This window comes from Amblyomma mixtum, chromosome 10, assembly GCF_055824585.1.
Source record: "Amblyomma mixtum isolate Tamu chromosome 10, ASM5582458v1, whole genome shotgun sequence".
In the NCBI taxonomy this organism is placed as follows: Eukaryota; Metazoa; Arthropoda; class Arachnida; order Ixodida; family Ixodidae; genus Amblyomma; species Amblyomma mixtum.
Window position 1 is genome coordinate 149,894,918 of NC_143021.1, and position 23,428 is coordinate 149,918,345.

Sequence of the window (23,428 nt, forward strand, 5' to 3'; positions counted from 1 at the left end):
AGGCACTCGAGACGGCAAAGAGATACAAAACAGCATAAAGGCGGAACTGGCTAACACTAGGGGAGGCCCCTACTTGGCGTAGACGAAGATGAATAGCATCTCACCTTAGCTCAGAACCCCGCTTCCGGCTCCGGGGCCCGGTTTTAAAGCCCTAAAGGCCCGGCCCACATTTGGTAGCACCCAATTATGTTACCCTGCTCACATGATTGGTTTACGGAGAGCATGGCCAGCCCTCTAGCTTCCGTAGGGCAAAACGCCCTTTCCATTGCAAAATAAAAGTAAAAACAAACACAAACACACATCGGTGCCAGCACGTGCGCGAATCGGTACCGCAGGGCGGGGGACACCCGTACTTCCCGGTGCGTTCGCGAGCGGCCGCGTTCCAAGAAAGGAGACGCTTCGCTTTAAGCGCCCCCAGCCGAGTTCCGATGCCCCCGCGTACACTACCGATCCCTTACAAAGCAATTAACTAAGCTCCGTCTCACATACTCGGAGCATTACTATACGATCCCTTCAATTGGTTGCATGGTCACTAGCCAAAGTACAATTGGCCCCGTTTGAAATTCGCGCGCTATGACGTCACGACTGTTTCGACCAATTGAAAAGCTTGACATTTCTGTCGACAACTGCCATTAAAGACATTAAAGGCTTCCGCCTTAATATAGTCAACCTCTTTTATCTTAAACCCATGCACATAACATGTCCAGCTGTCTTGGAAAGCACCAACTACTGGAGTCATCTGTCGGCTGCCAGTAGCGAACAGTGCGTAACTCAACACTAATTTTTAATCGGCGATTGAGGGAAAACCAGAGAGAGCGGAGAGATGGTGCCCGAAGATGTTCATACTAATGATATACTCTTCTATCACGGCACAGAACCTGACATAAATGCTTGCTGGTCTCGAAAAGGCTACTTCAGCAGTCCATAGAAAATGAATGGGTGAACCCAAGATTAAAAATCCATGCCATAATTTTTGATGCTCAGCGTCATGCAGCACGCTCTGGCAGACGCATGAACTACAAGCGTTTGTCCAGATTTTCTGGTTTGATTCACGAGTGGCCCACCGTCGTGTTTGAAACCAGACAAGTGAGGGAGCATAGCTCAGACAAGACGGCTTTATTCTGTGATAACGGAAACGAAGAAAGTGCGCCACGATGGCTGGCAGCGCACTGTAATAAGCCACCTTTTCACAGCGGACAAGGGAGAACGAAGAGAGCGTGACCGAGGCGACGTGGTCACGCGGCTTTGATAGCACACCCATAATGCTACATTTACACTAGCGTAACCAACAGCAATCAAAGCGAAACCAAGTCGCTGCAAGTTGCTATTATGCTTAACAATGCACATAGAACCCTTCGTCACCAGGCCTAGTTCCCACTGGTTCTTGGGATTCTGCGCGAGCAGTCTTATGGGCTCTTGGTTCCGTAGGATATAAGTACACCAGGATCGACATTCGATTGGTAACGCTTTACAGTAATGCGCAGTTTTTTCTGCGATGACAAAAGTACGTTTGCAGAAATTCAGAATGACAAATGTTTGGTTATTAACAGCTTAATTTAGTGAGAAGGACCGAGGACACCAAAAAAAAACACAACACTGATCGCCCGCTCTTTATGTGTTTCCTTTCGTGTCTTCGTTTGTATGTGCAAGGTTAATCTGTTGATGTTAATTAGCCAACTGGCCCAAGCCAAAACCATAGTCGCATTGTTATTCCACGGTTTAAAAAAGCAAACTTTGTAAAAGAAGCGCTATAGAATTTCACTCGAGTTGTGTGAGGGGCCCTTAAATTGAATAAAGTACATCACAGGTGGTCCTCAAAAATATAAATCAGTAGAAGAACTAAGACCATTAAGAAGAAAATGCGTACAATTCAGTATAATGTTAATACCTCCCTTATAGTTCAATTGTTGTGATTAACTGTCTGTATGAAGGAAACAACATATCTCAAGTAACAATTCGTAGTAGCTTATTCCCCATGTTTGAAGCAAAAACCAAAATGAGAATGATTCGTAATTTGTTCGAATGGGTGGTGCGGATAACATGGTGGGTGAAAATTATGTGTTTTGTGCGATTTGTGGGCGTTACCGAAGGAGAGCTTACTATGGTACGAAGTAGTTTCTAAGTTGAGACGAGCACATGGTAATTACTTCATGGCGTTAAAGGCTGCATAATTAGCTTTGTGTATAAAAACGAGCAAATTGTGTGTTTTGATAAAAAACAAACAATTGCGCTTAGTGCTATGTCTTGAGCCACTCGAACTGGATGAAGCTTAGTGGAAAGAGTCGGACAACGTGTTGCGACTGTCTATGCGATGTGCGAGGTCATGCAGGTCTGGTATAACATTATTAGTGAGCTAAACTGCACTAAGTGCAGCAGCTTGCAAAGAAAGGAAATTTTATGATATATCTTAAGGGTGATGTCGAGTCATAAATCTGCGCTGCCTTTACAGCAGCGCTTCAAGGTAAGTGCCAAAAGTTTGTTTTTTGCAGTATGCAACAATTAGTTATGAAACTAAACATTCGATTTCTGTTTTAATCATGCGAACTTTGAAGCAAGGACTGTACAGCTTTTTTAGTAATATGCGCTGAGAGTTCACTCTACATTCACCCTTCTGATAGATTTTTTAAGCTCTTTTTGATTTACATTGCCACTCCCTTTCGTTTTCTGCCGATACAAATATGTTCCGAACGTCCACATAAAGAACATAGTCATGAGATATGTAGGATTGATAATGATCGTCTATGTTATCAATAGAGCGGATAAAGAAGAGAGCCACGCGAAACTGCACCGTTTGTTGTTAATCGCGAAGACGCTGTTTCATTAGCAATAACGTACTGTTCACGATTCTACATGTAAGTTTTAGTTAGTTCTATAGGAGCTCCTCGGATTTCATAGTTTTCAGGATTTCATAAAAAAACGTTGATTGAATACATTGAATCATTTTGTTAAAATAATAAATATGGCACCTGTTAGTTCTTTTGGCTATATTTTTAGTTTAACGGGGTTTAACGTCCCAAAGCAACTCAGGCTATGAGGGACGCCGTAGTGAAGGGCTCCGGAAGTTTCGACCACCTGGGGTTCTTTAACGTGCACTGACATCGCACAGTACACGGGCCTCTGGAATTTCGTCTCCATCGAAATGCGACCGACGCGGCCGGATAAAACCCGCGTCTTTCGGGTCAGCAGCCGAGCACCATAACTACTAAGCCATAGCGGCGGCTACATTTATATTTTAAATATTGTTCAGCAAAGCCAATTTACTTGATTTTCCTTCTATGTATCCGTAGTGTTCTTTCATGTATAAATTAGAGGAAAAGTTTTGCAATCATTAACACAATGACACTATCACTATCAGGAGAACCCGTACCAAAATAAAAGGGTTCCTTCATTACGTGAGGGAAGCAGAATTTTACGATATGGCAGCGAAAGCTTGAGAATGCTTCTCTAACCAAGCGCGTTCATTGAGCGAGTAAGTACAGTACTTCGTTGAAAACGTTTTGAAGGACTAGGTGGAATTAAGTTCGTAATTTCTTGGAAACCACTGAACTTGAAGGATTGTCCGCCGCAGTATGGAAGGCGCACCAGAAAGAAGCTATGAAATTTTCTATCTACTGGCATCACTGCCATGTACACATAATAAGTGCTCTTATTCGCCTATATCTACCCTTCTGATGAAAGCATCCACATCATCAATAAGGTTCAATAAAAGAAAAGAATCGTCGAAAATATTTTCGAAGAGTACAGAACGTTTAGTTTTCTAAAAGCTGCTGTCCTGTATCTAGAGCAAATTTAGTTCAAGCATAGCAAGGCTTTGTGAAAAAGAAATTAAAAGAGCGTCCGAGCCCGCTCTAGTTCTGTACAACGGATCACGTTGGCATCCGGGGAGCGAACGTATCTATAGAGCGCGGAAATCGAAACATTGTGACTAATTTTCCAGAAACTCCTCCATTTGTTCTCCATGAAAGAGTTAGGTAAATTTGTTTTCCATGTCACAGGTACTACTTTATTTATCAGTGTATACTTGGGGCCGTATCGATAAGCATTGATTTTTCGGACTGTTGTTTTTTGGCGTCCGCAATTCTCATACCCCCCCCCCCCCCCCCTTAAATTCCACAGCCCTTGAGCAATAGTGTTCGCCAGCTATCATATCTGACGCTGGAGTAGCTGCCAGTAATTTATTGATTTATTTATTTATTTACAATACTGCCAGTCCCATCAGTGACCATAGCAGGTGGGCGAACAAAAATGACAAACATGATAAAAATTTGAGCAGTGCACTCTGGAATTAAAAAAAAGTGAATACAAATCAAACACAGGTGAACAGAAAGGAAAGCAAAATAAAAGAAAAGGTAAACATTAGTAAGGAAAAAGAAAAATACATGTCTAGGAGTCGGATGGAGCATTGTCATAAGAAATTCAATTAGAGCACATGGGAACACAGCAGCGGAAAAAATAAGATAGACTTTCTTCACGATTAATTCTAATGAAGTGGTGAGAGGCGATTGAGTATGTCAGTGGAACTGGTTTATTCGTTAATTGATAAGGATTCTATCCGTGACGTGAACTGAGATAATGTGGTTGCAGTTATGATTGAGGGATCAAGGTGATTCCATTCTCTGATCACGAGGGGAAAGTACGAATACATGAACGTGATGTTATAGCATGAGTATTCTGTTATCGCGCGCGCGTGTTTATGCCTCGACGGGCGTGATTGCGAGAAAGATATGTATTTTGATACGTCTATCTTGTAGTAGTTGTGCATCAGGTGAAATAAAAAATTTAGCCGTGCTTGTTGCGCTCTTGATGATAGCGTCGCTAAACCCGAAATAGCCGCGAGGTTATTTGGTGAATCTGTGCGCTTATATTTGTTGTGTATAAACCGCAATGCTTTACGCTGTACTTTTTCTAGTTTTGTTACATTAGTCACTGAATTGGGGAACCAAACTGTGTTAGCGTATTCTAAAACTGGTCGAACGAAAGTAGTACATGCGAGAAGCTTTGTCGATGTGGGTGCAAGGCGCAGACATCTTCGAAGAAAAAATAGTTTGCGTAATGGTTAAGGCCCTAATCACGAAACGAAGTTTCTTAATAAGGCACATGAAATAAATAAAAGATTATTCATGAGCCTTAAGAAAATGAAGTATTTCATGAACAAAAAAGAAATACAAGAACCTTGCCTCCCAATATCCTTGAGTCTAGAGGAAATAAATCGTTCCCTGCACTCAACAAACTTAATTTATGAAGCCTGGCCAAGTAATTCCCGCAATATTACGAGATTTTGAGAAAATCGTTCCCGTGATCTAAACAAAAAAATACCATTAGGCATGGCTGTGGATTTCTTTCAATATTTTTGAGCCTTGAGGAAATGAATGGTTCCTCTGAACTGAAAGAAAATCCAAAAAGCATCACTACCAATTTCTCCCATGATTCTTGTGCCTTGAGGAAAGGGATTGGTCCCCTGAAGTGAACTAAAAATGTCGAAGAAGATGTCATTGAATGTGTCTATTTTACAGACGCCGAAATTGATAGTTTTAGATAAGGGCCCCAGAACAAAGCAAAAAAAAAAACAAGAGACATCGCTGCGCATTTCTGCGGATTTCACAAAATGAATTCCTGAGCCTTAATACCTTCCAATGGCTGTGTGCTTTTTGCGGTAACCCACTATATAAATTTTTCTTCTTTCCTCTTAACTGCACTGACATCAGCTTGATGGGCGTTGTGCCACTAATATTAACGGCATTGAAAGTAAACCTCTCTATTCTCAAATAGATCACTTCGATCTCTCTTCAACGGCTGATATTCCATCTGACAGCGTGTGCCTGTTAAAGCATAATACTTGCATTTCCGAAAGCATGGCTTGCAAGTGCTGAACCTTTTTATGAACCGAAGGTATAGCTCATAAACAAAGCAGGTGTCTCGGCGGGCTGGATAAATATTGGCTTAGCTGGTATTCTTTTCAGACCTAGAACTGCAGCATAGAACTGAGAGCAATCTCTCAGATCCCCACAAATTTGGCGTCCACTACGACAGGACGAGGTCGGTTATTATTTCTTTGCCTGTTGTGTTAATTTAGGAACAGTATGAGCGCGTCAGATTTGGTTGCTTTAGGCGAGCGCATGGGCTTGTGCGGCGCGGAGTTACGAGCGTGGGTGGAGGACGAGCTTCGTAAGGCACGGGAAGAGAGAGCCGCCGAGCGTGAAGCTGCGAAGCAGAAATTGGAGTTAGAGCGAGAAGCTACGAAGCAGAAATTAGAGTTAGAGCGTGAGGCTACGAAGCAGAAATTGGATTTAGAGGCACGGAATTTAGAGACGGAGAAACAGAAATTGGAGTTAGAGGCGCAGAACTTGCAGCTACAAATAAGGCTCAAGGAGGGTGGCGCAAATCCTCCGAGTGACCGTGGAGAGCGTAGCGTCTCATCGACCAGCTCCATTAACCCGCACAGCCTCATACCACAGTTCAATGAGGCGCGGGATGACCTCGATGCCTACTTAAAGAGGTTTGAGCATGTGGCCACGGGGCAGGGTTGGCCAAAAGAAAAGTGGGCAACGGCGTTGAGCTTGTGCCTTGGCGGCGAAGCACTTAGGGTCTTCGGTCGGCTCTCGCCTGAGGATTCCGTGGATTATGACAAAGCGAAGCTTGCCTTGCTTCAGAGGTTTAGGTTCACCGCGGAAGGGTACCGAGAGAAGTTTCGCCAGAGCAAGCCCCAGGATGGAGAAACGGCCTCGCAATATGGTGCCAGGTTGTTTACCTTCTTTGACCGTTGGGTCGAGATGCGGGGAGAAGGCCGCACTTTTGAGGTGGTTCGCGAGATGGTCGTGAGCGAGCAATTTCTGAACAACTGTCATTCTCGTTTAGCCCTTTTCTTACGTGAGCGGGAGGGCAAGACAGTTTCCAAGCTGGCGGAGGCTGCCGATCATTTTCTCGAAGCACAGCGGCAAAATAACTTGTTGTTCTTCAAAGAACAGGGGGAGCATACGATGAATAAAGCCAAGGACGAGGTTTCAGGTTCACAATCTTGCCTGCGGTGTTTTCTTTGCGAGAAGACTGGGCACAAGGCGGCGGATTGTCGGAGGAAGCCGAAGCAATCGTATTGCACCTGGTGCCGCGAGGTAGGACATGATGCCCAGTCGTGCAAAGCTAAGAGGCCAGGAGACCGTGAGGAGTCCTCCTGTTGCATGACACCTCGATATTCACATCCCGATAACCCTGCAGAGGTAACGCGCGTAGAGGGCCAGTTGGGGGAGATGGTCTGTCCTTCCAACCCGGTGGAAACTGCTATGCCCGTGGCGCACGGTGAGGTGTTCGGCCAGCCTGGTTCGGTATTACGGGATACGGGCAGCACCGGCATTGTTGTGCGTGAGTCCCTTGTACCGGCAGCGGCGCTTACAGGGAAACAGGCTACATTATTCTTGGCCAATGGGACCCGTGTAGAAGTTCCGGAAGCGGAGGTGGTGATTTCCTCACCATACTTTTCGGGTAAGGCCATCGCGCGGTGCTTGTCTACACCCCTGTACGACATCATAATAGGCAATGTCCCTGGCGCTAAACCTCCATTCTCGGTCGACCCGCCAGTTCTAACTGATCAGGCAGTTTCTCTTGCCATGACGGGTGCGGTCGATGTTCCTTCCCTTACGGTGACAGCAAAGGTTTCAGAGAGTAGTAAAAGCCCCACTCTGAACACACTCCACTTGTCACGGCCGGAGTTTCGCCTCAAACAGGAAGAAGACCCGACCTTAGAGGTGTGTCGCAGGAAGTTGGGGCAAATATTTCGTGGCAAGGGACAGACCGCCCACTCCTTTGATACTGATGACGGTGTTCTCTTCCGGTCGTACCAAGTGTGTCCCGGCCAAGTCGTTGAGCAAGCGGTGGTACCGAAGGGCTTACGCAAGTTCTTAAGTTGGCACATAAGAGTGCATTATCCGGCCATCATGGAATACGGCAAACAATAGCTAGGGTACTCAGTGAGTTTTACTGGCCCGGTGTACAGGCTGACATTAAGAGTTATGTCAGATCGTGTGATATGTGTCAGCAGACTGTGTCGAAGGCAAGGGAGAACAGAGTGAATAACATCATAGGACGGGAACACGTAAAATCATGGTGGAAACCGAGGTCGGTTTGGAGAAAACGGTTTCACAAAGGAAAACGGAAGTACTAGCCGGAAAAGTTCTCGCGACGGTGAAGTGGTTTGATGTGAACAATGGAATACGGAAGAATGTAGCCCACACCTGTTCTTGTCGGAATTGTTTTTGTTTGTTCATGTTTGTTTTTGAGTGTCGGCTATCTACTTTTTATGCTTTCCGTGTTTCTTCGCCCTCTATGGACGCTTTACGTTGACTTTCCATGTGCTCTCTGTGCTGTGTGTGCGAAGGTCTGTGAACGCTTCGAACATTGACGACCGTCGTAGTGTGTGTGGTGTGTAGTGTGCGCGCTGTGGTGCGGTGTTCTGTGTTGCGATCGTCGAAAGCGTCTGGTGTCGCTCTCCTGAAGTTGAGTTCTTTCCCTTGGAAAAAACTTCCGAAGAGGGAGCCTTCTGTAAGGAGATAGCGCCACCCAGCGGCGTTCGTGAGGAGAAGAAGACAAAGCACGAGGAGCGCGTGCGGAGGGGAACGCGGGGCAGGTCGAAGAGGATTACGCGGGAGAGAAGAGAAGAGCGCGGTGGGCGACGGACGTGGACGAGTTCTGTTGGCTCCCCGAGTTCCGGGCTTGGGCCTTAGCCGCAGACGTCCGGGCCACCAGACCTGGACATCCATCGTCGAGAGCCTCAACCACCAGGCCCAGGCGCCACTCTTCTCCGTCCATCCGTCAGCTGCTCTACACAGGCCACTTCTGGCGCCTACGTGACTTTTCCGGGATACCAGTCCTGGAAACCGTGCCGGGAGCCCACGAACGCTGACGCTCCGGTAGCGTTGCATCGACGTTGGAACGCCAAGAGACTCCTTGACTGCCCGACACCCAGCCAGTCCTCTCCGCTCGTTGCTCGAATAAGACAAGTAGTGTGACTTTCCTCTTTGACTTTCTTTTTTCTGCATTTGTCGTAAGCACTTTGTTCTGTTCCCCCGTGTGTTTTTCCCGTGCGTTCCTGCCTTGCTCTCTTGTTCCTTTCCTTTTTTCACTCTCATATTGAAATTGGTTTCCTTTCCGATAAATGCCGCCTCGTTTATTGTTTGTACTTTTGTGTTTGTTGAAAATAAGACCTGCAATCTTCACACAGATCCCCACATATGCTTTATGCTTCTTTGCAGGAATGCACATGTAGGTGGGGCACCATTTCCAAAGCGAAGGCGTCGTGCGAGACATCGAGGCATTGATGGTGCAACCGCGACGTTGCCTGAAAGCGTTAGTGCAAAAGGCGGCAGCAGCTCCTCGCTGCATATTGTATAGCCTCTACCGCAGATTTCGCACGGATATCTTTCGGTGACTGTTTCGTTATCAGTAAATGCTTGGAATGCAATACCACGAACTACTTGGGAACTTCAAGCATTTCAAAAGAGCTAGAATATCTTCTGTGTTGGTTACGGCTGTTCTAGAGTGTTCTGCAGCCTGGTCGCTCTAACCCTGTTTCAGCTTCTGCCATTTGCTTGCGATCGTGCGTCATTTAAATTCTTCTGTATCTGAATAAACTTTGCGGCATATCTCCGCGTTGCTTTCTGCCCAGTAATTATTTCATATATGTTACTGCCTCAATTTCAAATTACTGTCATCCCTCTTGATGTTGTAATAGTTATATATTTGTTATTTGTTTCTCCACGCTGTTGAGCTTTTTCTTTTGTTTTTTTTGCCAAGTTCTTTGCAACATCTCTTTTCCTTTTTTTGCCAATGTGCGCTGTCTGCCAGGCGCTGCCACTCAAGCTCTTTGAGGCTTTGGTAGACCTGATTTATGTTGTAGGGTAATTGACATGAATAAAAGTACTAAAAAAGCCAGTGTGACTCGCCACTTGCTTTTACGTTCTTACAAGGTTAATCATACGCAAGAATATTTTAGACTATATCTTCCTTAAACATCGCTTCGAGGATCGTGTGAAGCATGCATTTTAGCAGCTAAGTATGTTGAATAAGTTGAGTTTAAGGGGATGCTACATTACTACCAGTTGGTTGCATCTAGACGTACAGAGAAAGTTGGTAGAAGACAACATTCACACTGAACTGGTGTTCAGCTTGATGGTTGGTGGGATAACACCATTTCAGCAAGGTTGTCACCACGTTCTTCAAGAGCTTGTACTAGAGGCAGCATTTTTACATGCCCTTGTGCGCGGTATGCATTTCTAAGCACTTAGCATCAGGAACTTTCTAGTAAGCAGTTCACTGTCAAACAAAATTTTCGCTCTGCATTTAATGCTTACAGCAAAAATGCCTCTGAAAGTCGATTAAGACAAAGCAGCGTTTACTTATGAATTTCATTTATCCACAATTGAAACTGTGCTGCGGTACGGCGGAATGGCTGCGTATATACGGGCTGTTTCACGTAACTTGAACCGAGGATTTCAAAAAAGCTGTGAACCGCAGCCTGCTGAAACCAATGATACATTGTTCGCCATCATGTGACGCTCCTCAGAATATTTTTGTTTGTTTGCTTGTTTATGGGGTTTAACGTCCCAAAGGAACTTAGGCAGTGAGGGACGCCGTAGTGAAGGGCTCCGAAAATTTCGACCACCTGGGCTTCTTTAACGTGCACCGACATCGCACAGTACACGGGCCTCTAGAATTTCGTCTCCATCGAAATTCAGTCGCCGCGCAGAATATTTTTTATTACACTTAATTAGTTAATTAACTAAGATGAATTAGGCAAATTTTCAAATATTCATTTTTGTGTCAAGACTCACGTTAGACCGTTACGGCCGCCGCTCGTTGCAGCGGCTTGAGAGTCCGTCAGCACTTTCCGCAGCGGTGCGGCGGCCGTTGACTTCGCCACGGTCAGCGGGCACGCTCCGTTTGCTCGAAGCGGCGTTGAGAGCGCTGCAATTTGGTAGCGCACGAGCGTAGTCACGTGGTATTTTTTTATGTTTTGTGGGCTTTCTTTAGATGCCGGGAAAAAGGACCCCGTAGGAGATACGATGCTACAATAAACTGGATCGGTTGTTTATAAACCTGCTCTATAACCTAACGTAACGGTCTTGGCAGTAAAATGAATATTTGAAAATTTGCATAATTCAGCTTAGTTCATTAACTAATTAAGCGCAATAAAAGATACTGTGGAGCGCCACATGATGGCGAACAATGTATCGTTGGTTTCAGTAGGCTGCGGTTTAGCTCTTTTTTTAAATCCTTGGTTCAAGTTACGTGAAACACCCCGTATATTAGGAACAGTGATGCCTTCCGCAGAGGAGATGCCGTAGTATCAGAGCAAGTTCTGCTTGCCTTTAGCATCAAGTTTTTCATTAGCAAAAGCAGCTGCCCACCCCTATGACTTTTCACGGGCTTCTAAACGGACGGCGGTTAAACTGAGGCCACTGTATAATTCACTGCTGTGTTTTTGATGCACTGCAAGCCTGTGAGGTCACTCAAAACGCTAGCATTGTGCCGAGCTTTAATGCCGAAATGTAGTATGCTTTTCACGTGTATTTATAACATGAATCAGCTCTCACGTTCATGTTGACAAGTACGCGCATATATTCACATGGGGTTGAGGTAGTCGCATAGAAATTATCAGTGCAATAACTCCGGTATTAAACAGCGCGCTTGTCAAAAGCATGCTTCGCAGACTCGAGAGCCTCGAAACCTTGTGAGACTAGCCAAAGACAACGTTAAGATTGCAGTTCTATAAAGTTTGCATTACCGAACAGCAACAAACAACGAATGGGAACCACATACTCACCCGCCGTATTGTCTCAGTGGTTACAGCGCTCGTCTACCGAACCGGAGCACCCAGATTCGAACCCGACCGCGGCGGCCGCGTTTCGATGGAGGCGGAACGCTAAAGGCGCCCGTCTGCTGTGCGATGTCAGTGCACGTTAAGGATCCCCAGGTGGTGGAATTTATTCCGGAGACCCCAACTAAAGCCCCTCTCCTCTCCTTCTTCTTTCACTCCCGCCTTCCTCCCTTCCCTTACGGCGCTGTTCAGGGGTCCATCGATATATGTTAACATATACTGCGCCATTTCCTCTCCTCAAAAACCAACTAACCACGGTAGCTGCAAACAGGAAGCCAGTTTGTAACTGACGGTAATGAAGAGATTAGAATTAAGATGACTTTCCTCGAACCTGGTTTTACCAGAGGTTGAAATAACCTGCACCATTGGAAAGCGAGAACGTTCACGAAGCTCCCGGGAGGAAGAGAGAATCCTCGAAAATCTTGGTGGCGTAAAGTGTACATATTTGTACAGTGTTTCTCGAGATAAGTTAGCTTCTTTGCAAAATCATTCATTGGCTCTGTTGTCCTTTCCCGGTTGTTGATTGGTTATGTTTTCCTTTCCCCAATGAATTATTGGGTGGATGTTTGACGACTTACCTGATTGGTTACTGTTCACACTTGAAAACCAATTATTATTATTATTAACCACATACTGCTTAGCATGCATTTGATATCACTTGTCTGGTAAACTAATGTGTCTCGGACACACACTGTGAACGCATTTTGCTGCCATGCTCACAGGTTGAGCTTGGCGGCTTTGTTACCCGCCACTCCTATGACGAGTTTCTTCCCTGGGACTGCCGATCTCGTAATCTCGTGGCAGGCATCATCAGCTCCTGCCACCGAATGAAACTCGCCTTGCGTGTTTCGCTTTCAGTCCATACAACCCTTACCACTAGTTACTGAGAGATCGTAATCCAGCGAGCCAAAACTCTGCGCAGGAATCTCTGAGTACCCACGATTAGAAACGCATTGCAAGTACTCTCTTCTGCCTACTAGGTATTTCTTCGTTTCGCCCTAGCTTCTGCTCGGGCTTTTGCTTCTATCACTTTTTTTTTAGTCATCGCTGACCGATCTCGCCTTGCCGAGTCGTTTGTGGGTGTGAAGAATTGGAGCGCAGTGGTATTACCTGTTGTGCTGTATATCGTACAAGGGAGAGAAAAGGGATCAACTGCCGAGTAATCTTTACATGGCCTAGTATGACAAATTCCGACCACAAATGACAGTTTCGATGTCGTTTTTTGTACTCTTTGTTACAGAGAAAATGGTTTTGAATTTTCATGAGACTGGCGCTCTTAAGCGTCTACATCGCCCCCAGTCCACAAAATAGACATCGTCGTCCGAACGAAGCTTACCTGAAGACCTCGCCTAAATGTGCAATGGTCTTGCTTCCCTGTGCTTCTCGTATATAGGCTACATGTTACATTCATTGCGAACTGTGCGCTGTGCTGACAAATAAACGTTCCATTCATTTCAGAAATTGATTCAAACTGATGACAAATGCGTCATCATTAATGCCATGGACAATTGTGTCAATCACGCTCCCGTAAATATCGAGTCCTCTCCTCCATCCTTTCCCCACCACTTTCTTCAATCTTGCTTTGGATGTCATGCAAGGTTTTTTTTTCATGCTACGTCTTTTTATTTTAAGCTCCCCATGTGATTTGCCCACCATCGATGTCCACATGTTCATTTCGAAGCTTACAGTATGCGCGCCTCCATTTCCGCACTCACAGGATGTGCAGGTTACCCTCGGGCACCAGGGAGCAGTCGCGCATGCGCTGTCGGAAGGCACTGCGCTGGCCCTCTCCCAGCGTGGTGTCCTCGGCCGTCACGTAGAGCGAGCTTGCCGGCTCGTCAGCGCCACGGCGATGCACGGGCGACGGTGCGGGTGACGGGGCGGCGCCAGCAACCGAAATGGTGGCGCCGGATGCCTGCGATGCGGTCATTTATGAGGGCGAGTCCGCCCAGGCATAGCGGTTTGCCCGGTTAAGAATTTATTCCAGGGAAACTGATGCGAAATTCTGGAAGCGTATTTAATGTTGCAGGATAGTCGCTGCAGGACACTCCTAGACAAGTCAGCTATCCGTCGATTTCTACTCTTTTTTCAGCGCAGAAAGCAGGGCTAAACATAGTTGGAACGCAACGAACATGGTGAACCTAAGTTCCGCAGTGATGAAGTAAGTGAGCGACGTATTAAACCACTTCTGTTACAGCTGTTTCGCGAGCACTGGCGGTCCCTACAGTGCAAACCGTCCATGCAGAACTGAGAGACCAGACGGCAATCTTCAGATGACACTGTTCAGACAGCGCTACAGCCCAGTATCAGGTCCACAGCAGCTTTAAGCACTGTGGAATTCTTTAAGAAGTAGCGTGAAGCAAGTAAGAATTCTCGCGTAGTGTGATTTTAGCAAAAAATTCAAGGTCAATAATTTCGCTTACCGCTGCCCCAAGCACCTTAGAACGTGTTTACGTGGCCTTGTAAAACCATGCTGAATCTACCTACAACACACAAGCGGCAACACCACAGACGCTTCTGCTTTGCAGAGAGCGAATGCGTCGAGGAGCACGGCTTCTACCGCGCTGCGTACAACAGGTAACTCTACTCTTTACGCTTGCGGAAAATCCACTTTGTTCAGCAGGACTCGCCGTGTCCGTTGGGGTGGACTCTGACTGCGTCCTATTTTTGTGTTGCAGTTTAAACTGACCGGAACTGTATATGCCCAAAGTAAGGGCTGCGCGGCGTACCTGTGTGACGACGGAGGCGTCCCGCGGCACAATTCCGTCGGGGCCGGACTTGCCTGTGTTGCTCTCGGTGCGCGTGGTGCGCGCCATGTCGGGCGTGGTCTCGCTGCGCCCGTCCGGCAGCCCTGCACCCAGAGTGGAGAGAAGAGGGCGCTGAGTACGCATGAGGCTTTTGTTTCTGTCACTTTTTCCTCTTCTGCACCCAGTTCGCTGGTAACGATAGGGTGCCGTTCCGTTCCAAATCAATTCTGAACCCCGTTGCATCTCAAGCATCAACGAAGCGCATATCCAAGGTCAAATCTATGCTTGGGCGGCAACTAAAATGAAAGGGCACATTCATTGAAAAGACAACAGCCCACTGAAAGCGATATAAATTGGTATTTTTACCGGTAATACCTTCAAACGGTATGGTCCTAGGATAACGGCGCTATCTCTGGCCTCTGTATGTGTCAAGGCCGAAGTGAGTGACTGCGAATGGGCCCAGTCATGAATCAAGGCGATGCTTTAGGTAAACACCATTTCGGCTAAGCTTAACGCACACTGCGGGTGGGGATAAAAAGTAATAGGATAATGAGACAAGACCAATTAAAAGTTTTTACATTTTTACACAAGAGGAAGCAAAAAGGTCCAGAAAGGCACAAAGTACTGATAAATAGGTTTACCTTATGCAAAATAACACCGGCATTGCGGGTGTGTGCCTTACGATAGAAGTATGACGCAGCCTCCGTGCACCAGACGTCGCTGCCGCGAGACACTGTGGCGAAAACGGATTCGAAACTTTGCAAATGAAAAGAACAAATACTGCTGCTTTAACCATGCCTTTCTGAAGAAAAACAAATCAGTCGATTTGGGCAATTAGGCCAGATGCGGATATGTGAGCTAGCGTGGCATCAGTTGTCGGTTGGAGCTGCGACCTACTAGGTGGTACCAGGCTACCACCTATTACCACCCCAACTTTCGTTTAGTGACTGTGCAAGCATCATTCGAATCACGTTCTCCTCCTAACCGCTGTTGCTCATTCCGCTTAGCTCAGTGCGCTTAGGGCAGTTCCGCCTAATTAGCACTCAAGGCTCTCCTTCGCCTGGTTACCAACCGCTAAACCTTGGGAAGCATCGTGGGCAGGTGAGCAAAATGTAGGTGCAAAATGCAAAATGCAGCGGAGTGGCAAAATGCAGGTGCTGTAGCAGGTCTTGCCATCGGTGGAACATAGGTTGCTTGGATTGGTGGCGACCCAGGTTGCTCTTCCCCAGCCAATCACGATGGGCAGGTTGCCTACCACCCGGTGGGCAGGTGAGCAGCTGCCACAAAACCGGCTTCAGACAAACATACAATCATACACACGTACAAATAGAGAAATCCACAACGCCCAAATACGGGGAACGACTACTATAAGTGCTAGCAGGAAAAAAACTACACCGATGAGACGTGGCGAATGAGCTGTAGTATTTGAAATAGACAAACAAGTTTTCAGTTCTTTTTCTAGAAACGCTCTCACTAGTCTACTACGAAGATCCTGCATTCATCTACATTCTGGCAGGTTTCAAACGCTGATGGGCTTACCCGCTTACAGAGCTTCTGGCCCAGGCCTCGATGTTAATTTCAAGCTCATGCCGAAACAGTACGGCCGCCTTTAGTACGTTTCTTGCACTACCTTTATTGGCACCCTCAAACACGATGCAAGGTGCAGATGTGTGAGACGTGTTCGCTGCCGTGACTGTTTCAGTTTTCCTTTCATACAGAACTGCGTTGGAGCCTTCTTCAGGACTACGGGTGCAGGCCTATCAGTGCACGAAATTCGTCCCTCTAAACAAATTGAACGGGTTGTTGCGGGTCGAGCAAAGCTGAAAGGAAAGTTTCCAGTTTACGCATTGCCCTCACGGAGTGACAGTAACACTTTGAAAGCCTAAGATGGTGGATTCCATTGATCATCACCGGAATAGCAGATCATAGATGTTTAGGCAAGCACTATTTATGACTCAAGACATGCGCGACTGCAGGTGAGTGGTCGTAATGCGGTGAACCGTGTGTTCCTAGCTTATGTTTTTCAAAAGACGCTAAAGGGGAGCATTCAAACGGAGCTTTTAGATCAACGTGCCGAGACACCAAATAAACCATTTTTACAGAAAGCAGAATTTTGATACGCGATAAAATTGAATAAAACAGAACTCCTTGCGTTCAGTCCACACGCCAGTTGTGGTAACTCCGCATTTTCGTGCCATGCTATTACAGCGTTAAAGGGGAAACCTCGTCGAAATAACAGGGCAGCAGCGCAACTGGCGTTGCCGCAAATGCGGTGCCTTTTGCTTCGCATTTTGAGTGCTCAGAGCGAAGCCGTTCTTCTTGACTCATAGCGGTTGTAGTCCTTGTACTGAGAAGCAGTGGCTTTGAGTGCCTGCATCGCGTTCGGAAAGTGCCGGGTTCGATCCCAACTGCCGTCGGGTACCTCCCGGCTTTCCAAAAGCTACAAGCTTTTGCCAGCCAGGCCCTTGACTTTTCTATGTTAAAATTCTAATGAAAACTCTCAAGGACTAAACTGCCACTTTGACGGGTTTGTAACTGGTTCCGCTGTCAAACAACTTACATCCCCTTAATGCCGTGAAGACGTACTATCGCGCTCAGTATGACTACACCACGCGAGTGCGTGGCCATGCGCGCTGCAAAGTTGCACAGTGGCGCCGATCATGAGGTGCTTCCGAGTTATCGAGAGAGAGAGTTTGGCTGTTCCAGCAACAGCACTGGAACCCCTCGGCCCCGTTTATCTGAAAGACATTGCTGGCATTTTTTTCTTGTTCATTTTGTTTTCGCCGAAGAAGAAACTGCAAGATGATACAGCAGCAAGAAGGGCTGTGTTACTGCTTTAGACATGACTTCAGCACGGACGGAGCACTTTAGCCTCCGACGTCGCCATGCGGTGTTTTCAACAAAGTGTTAGCACAGCGGTACTCCTACTGTGCGACACGTTTTAACTTCGACCGCTGCCGTGCTCGGTAGGAGCATTTCGCATATGGCTGTAGCAGCCTACTTTGCTCATTTACCGCAACTCCTCCGACAGTGCATGTCGTCCTCCTCATAAATTTCACCAGTGAGCAATTGCTTCAGAGCACCGCTACCAAAATGCCCTCTTAAGATCCGTTAAGTGGTTCCAGAATTTCATAGTGCACTACCACCGAGGTGCCCAAAGCCGGATGTCACCGATCTCTGTCTCCATTACCAGAATACACTGGTCCCCAGTCAGATCATGCACCGCAGTACCAGGAAATAATTTTCTTCGATACGTCAAGCAAGCGCATGTGCACGTATCCTCAACTATGGTACTTCACAGGGTGTCCTAAAAGTCGTGTGATCTCTGAGGGACGAATTAAGCTCGAATGAAGAAAGTTATGGATGACATTAATACAGATTCGTGCTGTGAATGCGAAAGCCTGAGATGAAATAAGAAGTGGATATTTGGGGAATGAGGGGTCGATTAAGGTGGACAGGTAGTAGTCACATGTATATACTGCAGTGACAATCTACAGGACCACAGCGACCACGTGACTCTCGATGAGATCATGCCAATTTATCGGGACCACTGTCCTTGGCCGACGGCTGGCGTTGCTAAAGGAGCGCATAAGGTTTTCACCTTAAAACATATTTTCGACATTTGAGTGAAAACAAAAGCTGAGTCACTTTTTTGTTATGTTTGATGTTTTGCGACAGAAGTTTTGAAGTACAGTCTGAGATGGCGACAAGCAGCCTCTCTTTCGCAGTGAAACAAATTATAGATAGAACAACGACGACTGTAATATTTCTTCATGGAAATACAAAGCAAACTAACACTCAATTCAAGCTCTCGCCAAAGTAAATGTAGATATATAACTTAGTAGAGCAGAACGCTCGGCCTGTTGGTGTAACGACATATTCAGGAAAACTTTACTCTGATTAACATAAGACGGGAGGGAGAAAACACACAAACTCCCCAACCAATTCAGGGTCATTATCACGGAGAGACTTCTGGCAGGAACTGGCCAGCAAATTCTTTCAGGGTCACCTGAGCACGCTTTTGCTTGTTGTTCCTTTCAAAGCTAGACATTTCCGATACTCTGGTAAGAGCACTTCAAGAGGACACTGGAAGATTTAACTGTGGGTCTTCGGTGGACATTGAGGAATTGTGTTATTCGGTGCCGCACGGGGAACTTTTCTTGGCCGTCCGTAATTCCGTAGAAGTAGCTGGCGCAGTGGCTTTTCAAAACTCATGTGGAGTTTCTGTGGCTGGCTTTTTAGAGTTATTGAGCCTACTTGAATTCGATGGTAGTCAGTTTTGAGAATGGGGGCTATGTTCTGAAACGCGGGTTATGTATGCGTTCTTGTGCCGCGCATATTTTGTGCGAGATATTTTTGGCTAAATTTGACCGAGACTTGAAGGCTGATCTTGACAACGAAAGCATTGTTGATATTTTTAGATTCGTTGACGATTTCTAGTCCTTCTACACCAAGATATGAACAGTGATATTCCTTCGGTTGCTGACTGAGTCTTGGTGAAGTTTTTTGCTTGCTCCAAGAATTTGAATTTTAACCTTGAACTATCACAGGCCAACTGCCGACTATGTTTTGATCTAAAACTGTTTTTTAGTAATGACACACACCTTTGTTGGGCTTATGTGCCGCGTTCGAGGAAAGCTTTGTTGCCATTTGACTCATCTCATTCTAAGATAGTAAAACTTGGCATTGGGTCTCCTTATCTAAGATCAACCCTTTCGAAGTCGTGGACGCACAGAGTACAATCGAGTTTTGACGACCAGGTTGAAAGTTTGGAGCGAGCCAGATTTCCTACTACGGTAATAGGTGCTGTGGCGGAGTCATTGCTTAAACAATTTCGAAGGTTTGAGAGGGCCGTCGATGTTCCTCACCCCGCGCTGGCGAGAGAAAAATAAATTTTCAAGTCCTACCAAATGTGCACAAGCTATCGCACAATGTCAAAAGGGTGGCTAATAAGTTCGGGGTTGATGATGTTTCTACAGCGCCCTTGAAACTGTCCCGCCTGTGCGACATGACCAGCAGCAGCCAAGGTAAAAGAGCAAAGTAGCAAAAATATGTCATCAAACTACAAACTCAGTTTGTGCCCTGCACTGTTGGTGTGGTGTATAAGGTTGCATTCAGCTGTGAGTCTGTGTACATAGGCCAAACAGGGCGCTGTCTAAACGACAGGCTCAGAGAGCATGTCAATTCCCTGGGCTAAAATGGCCGCTCGAACATGTCATTGCATTGCCTGAAATGCAAACACTCCATTGACAGGAATAAGAAGAAACAGCAGTGCGCTTCCCTCTTCCATTCTACGGTTGTTATCGGGAGAGCTTCCGATAGGCTGGCACCCTCCACATATCTATTACGGAAGGCTACGTGAGTGAGGCATCGGTAGCCCTTTTCAAAAAAGAACTTCATTTTCTTCGCGATAGATAAACCGCTTTTGTTGTACCTGGTTTCTGGGAATTTCCGCTGAGTTCTGGTATGACTGCTCGTGCCTATCACTGATGCAATATTTGCTGTACCCATGAGCTCGCTGTTTTTTCCCACACGTGTTGCACTGGATTTTGTACGCTTGCGCCCCTCTTGCTTCTTAAGGCGGTGTATTGTTTCTGAGAATGCAGTGGCAAGTTTGTGCTCGTGTATGTGTGCGCGTCTCTTTCTCCCGTCTCGTGCCAATTTGTGCAAAGTTTAATTGAAAATACAGAATGCAATGGGAAGAATGCATACCAGCTGCATTAAAGCAACATGAAAGGCATCAGGGAGAGCATGAATTGTGTGTAAAAAAAAGGTTACGAATTGAAGATAAATACACAAGATTAAAAGAAATTATTGCAACGACAGCGCATATATAAAGTAAGAAAGCAAATATAATGCAACAAAATATGGACTTTGACAGTTGCATTTCCAAAATGAAAGGAAATCAAAAAGTACGAAAATATAAGCGCCAAGAAAGGAAAACGAAAAAAGCGGTCGTCACTCATTACGAGCGGGTCATGGTCCCTTGGACGGCGATGACTTTCTGCATCCTCGACGGAAGCGACGCGAACAAATGCTCGTTGAAATTCCTTTATTTTTGAGGCGCATCCATTGTTCTTCTACCGCGCTCCATATCTCATAAGCGGATGAACGTTCGAATCCTCTTTTGCAGAGCCTGACTTTCATTCTTCCGCATATATCCTCAACAATGTTGAGGTCTGCTCCTTTGGACTCCTCTTTTGCAGAGCCGGACTTTCATTCTTCCGCATATATTCTCAATAATGTCGTGGTCTGCTCCTTTGGGCTCCTGTTTTGCAGAGCCGGACTTTCATTCTTCCACATATATTCTCAATAATCTTGGTCTGCTCCTTTGGGCTCCTATTTTGCAGAGCCTAACTTTCATTCCTCCGCATATATTCCCAATAATGTCGAGGTCTGCTCCTTTGGGCTCCTCTTTTGCAGAGCCGGACTTTCATTCTTCCGCATATATCCTCAACAATGTTGAGGTCTGCTCCTTTGGGCTCCTGTTTTGCAGAGCCTGACTTTCATTCTTCCGCATATATCCTCAACAATGTTGAGGTCTGCTCCTTTGGGCTCCTCTTTTGTAGAGCCGGACTTTCATTCTTCCGCAGATATTCCCAATAATGTCGAGGTCTGCTCCTTTGGGCTCCTCTTTTGCAGAGCCGGACTTTCATTCTTCCGCATATATTCTCAATAATGTCGTGGTCTGCTCCTTTGGGCTCCTGTTTTGAAGAGCCGGACTTTCATTCTTCCACATATACTCTCAATAATCTTGGTCTGCTCCTTTGGGCTCCTATTTTGCAGAGCCTGACTTTCATTCTTCCGCATATATTCTCAATAATTTTGAGGTGTGCTCCTTGGGGCACCCAGTGGTGGCACCGCACTCTTCGCTCGTTTAGGAGCTCCTCAACAACCTTTGCTTTGTGGACAGGTGGCAGATCGTATTGGAAAACTACATCTCCATCAGGAAAAGGGCCGTTCAAAGCGTAAGTAACCGTGACATAATGCAGAATGTCACAATACCTTACCGATGTCAGGCGTGCTTCAGTACTGTGCAAGACACCAACTGCATTTTGGGAAAGAGCTCCGCACACACTGACAGCAGTGTGGTCACTCGACTCCACTTGCAGCACGTAAAGGGTGTCTTGCCAGCATTGAGAGGCCGCCACACTCGTTGGTTTTGACCCAGCGGGTTGTGAAGGTGGGTTCGTCGGAAAGTATTATACTTTTCCAGTCGTCGGTGGTCCAAGTAGCGGGCTAAATGGCGCATTTAAGTCAGGCTGCCATGATTGCGTCAGACAGAAGCGGCTTCGGCGCCACCACATGCCTCTTCACGTTTCTTTCTGCCAGCATTAGCTTTAGTGTTGACAGACTCGCAGACACGCCAGCGGCCGCACCTGGCGATCCGCCAGGGGATCGTACGCGCGGTGTCAATAATATTCCTGTCATGAGCTGCTGTCGTTGCTCGAGGGTGACGTTTATGAGGAGCGTCGCTGATACGGCCTTCATTCCTCTAAGCTTGGACAATGCGGCTGACAACCTTACTTGACCTCCTAGTCACTTCAACTGTTTGGCGTTGGGTATATTGCATTAACGACAGTTTAACTATCCGCGTTCGCTCAATACTGGTCACCCGGGACATGCTGCAAGATGACGACCGTACTTCTATTTAATCTGGGCACTACACGAAGCCGCTTTCAAGCATATTAGTCTGTGGCGCTTCAGTCCAGCCTCCCCCGTTCAGTCCATGATGAACCGCAAATTGGCATACTAAATATTATCGATTGTGTGAATCGAGACTGGCCCGAGCATGCACGAAGTTTGGATGCCAATCGGCGGTTACCGTTATCATTTTCGAAACTGATGTCACAACGAGACTGAGCGAGGGTGAAGGGGAAAGCAAGCAAGTGGAGGTGATGCGTGCTTGCAAGAACAGCTACACTCTTCCTCTTGATAACTCGGAAACACGGAACGATCGGTGCCACTGTACAGCTTTGCAGAGCGCTTGCTCACACGCTCGCGTGGTGTAGCTCATACTTAGCATTATAGTACATGAACAAAACTTATCCTTCAGTCAGACGTCTTCGTTGTTTACTTCAGCGTGCTTCAGGGCGGCTCGGGATCGGAGCCATGCTCTCGGTGACATCATCAGAAGGTGAACGCCAAAGAACACTTCACAAAATTGAGAAAACAGGGTGAACGTACGCCATAACACCGGAAAATTTGTAAATCAGGGACTTCATTTACGGTTTTGTCAGCACCACAGCAACCTTTTTAAGCACTAAAAGAACGTTCGTAGCATTCTCAAAGTGAAATAATTATGTTAAGCCTGACCGGCCATCCCTCTTTAGCAATGAACAGTAGAGTGATAAGCTGCTCGTTATAGCTCTTCAGACGGCTAAGAGCGCGATGAATGCACACCGAAGACTCAATGATGTAGACGCACCAACATCTAACCCTGAACGGCCTACTCTATCTCAACTGCTAATTCCACAGCCTCGAAGATTGGACGGGCAATGTGGAGGAGCTCACCTTTGATGATGGGGTCTAGTAGCACAAGGCACAGCTCGTCGCAGATACTATCCACCAGTGCCACAAGCAGCAGCGCGGTCACGAGAGAGTTGAAGACGAAGCACAGTAGCACGCTGCCCAGAACAGTGCCGCACACCAGCCTAGAGGTGACCGGGGAAGGCCAATTCGGAAGGTCCAATCGTCGTCGTGCAGGCATTACGTACTTGTTCATTTTCTCCCTCACTTGATGGCATTGCCCTCAACACCACAGGCAACAAGAATATCGCGCGAGAGTTTCAGCAGGAACGACCTAACACTGCTC

At 46.5% G+C, this 23,428-nt stretch overlaps 1 protein-coding gene across 1 annotated transcript in view; it reads right to left on the bottom strand.

Moving 5' to 3' along the window:
* The window catches only part of LOC149327341 (solute carrier family 13 member 2-like), a 56,916-nt gene that overhangs the window by 29,300 nt on the left and 4,188 nt on the right, over window positions 1-23,428 (bottom strand). The window contains exons 4-6 of the mRNA XM_089564849.1: window positions 23,128-23,267; window positions 14,596-14,717; window positions 13,582-13,781 (exon numbers count right to left, since the gene is read on the bottom strand). Coding sequence (XP_089420975.1) covers window positions 13,582-13,781; window positions 14,596-14,717; window positions 23,128-23,267 — 462 coding nt within the window. The remainder of the gene's footprint in view (window positions 1-13,581; window positions 13,782-14,595; window positions 14,718-23,127; window positions 23,268-23,428) is intronic.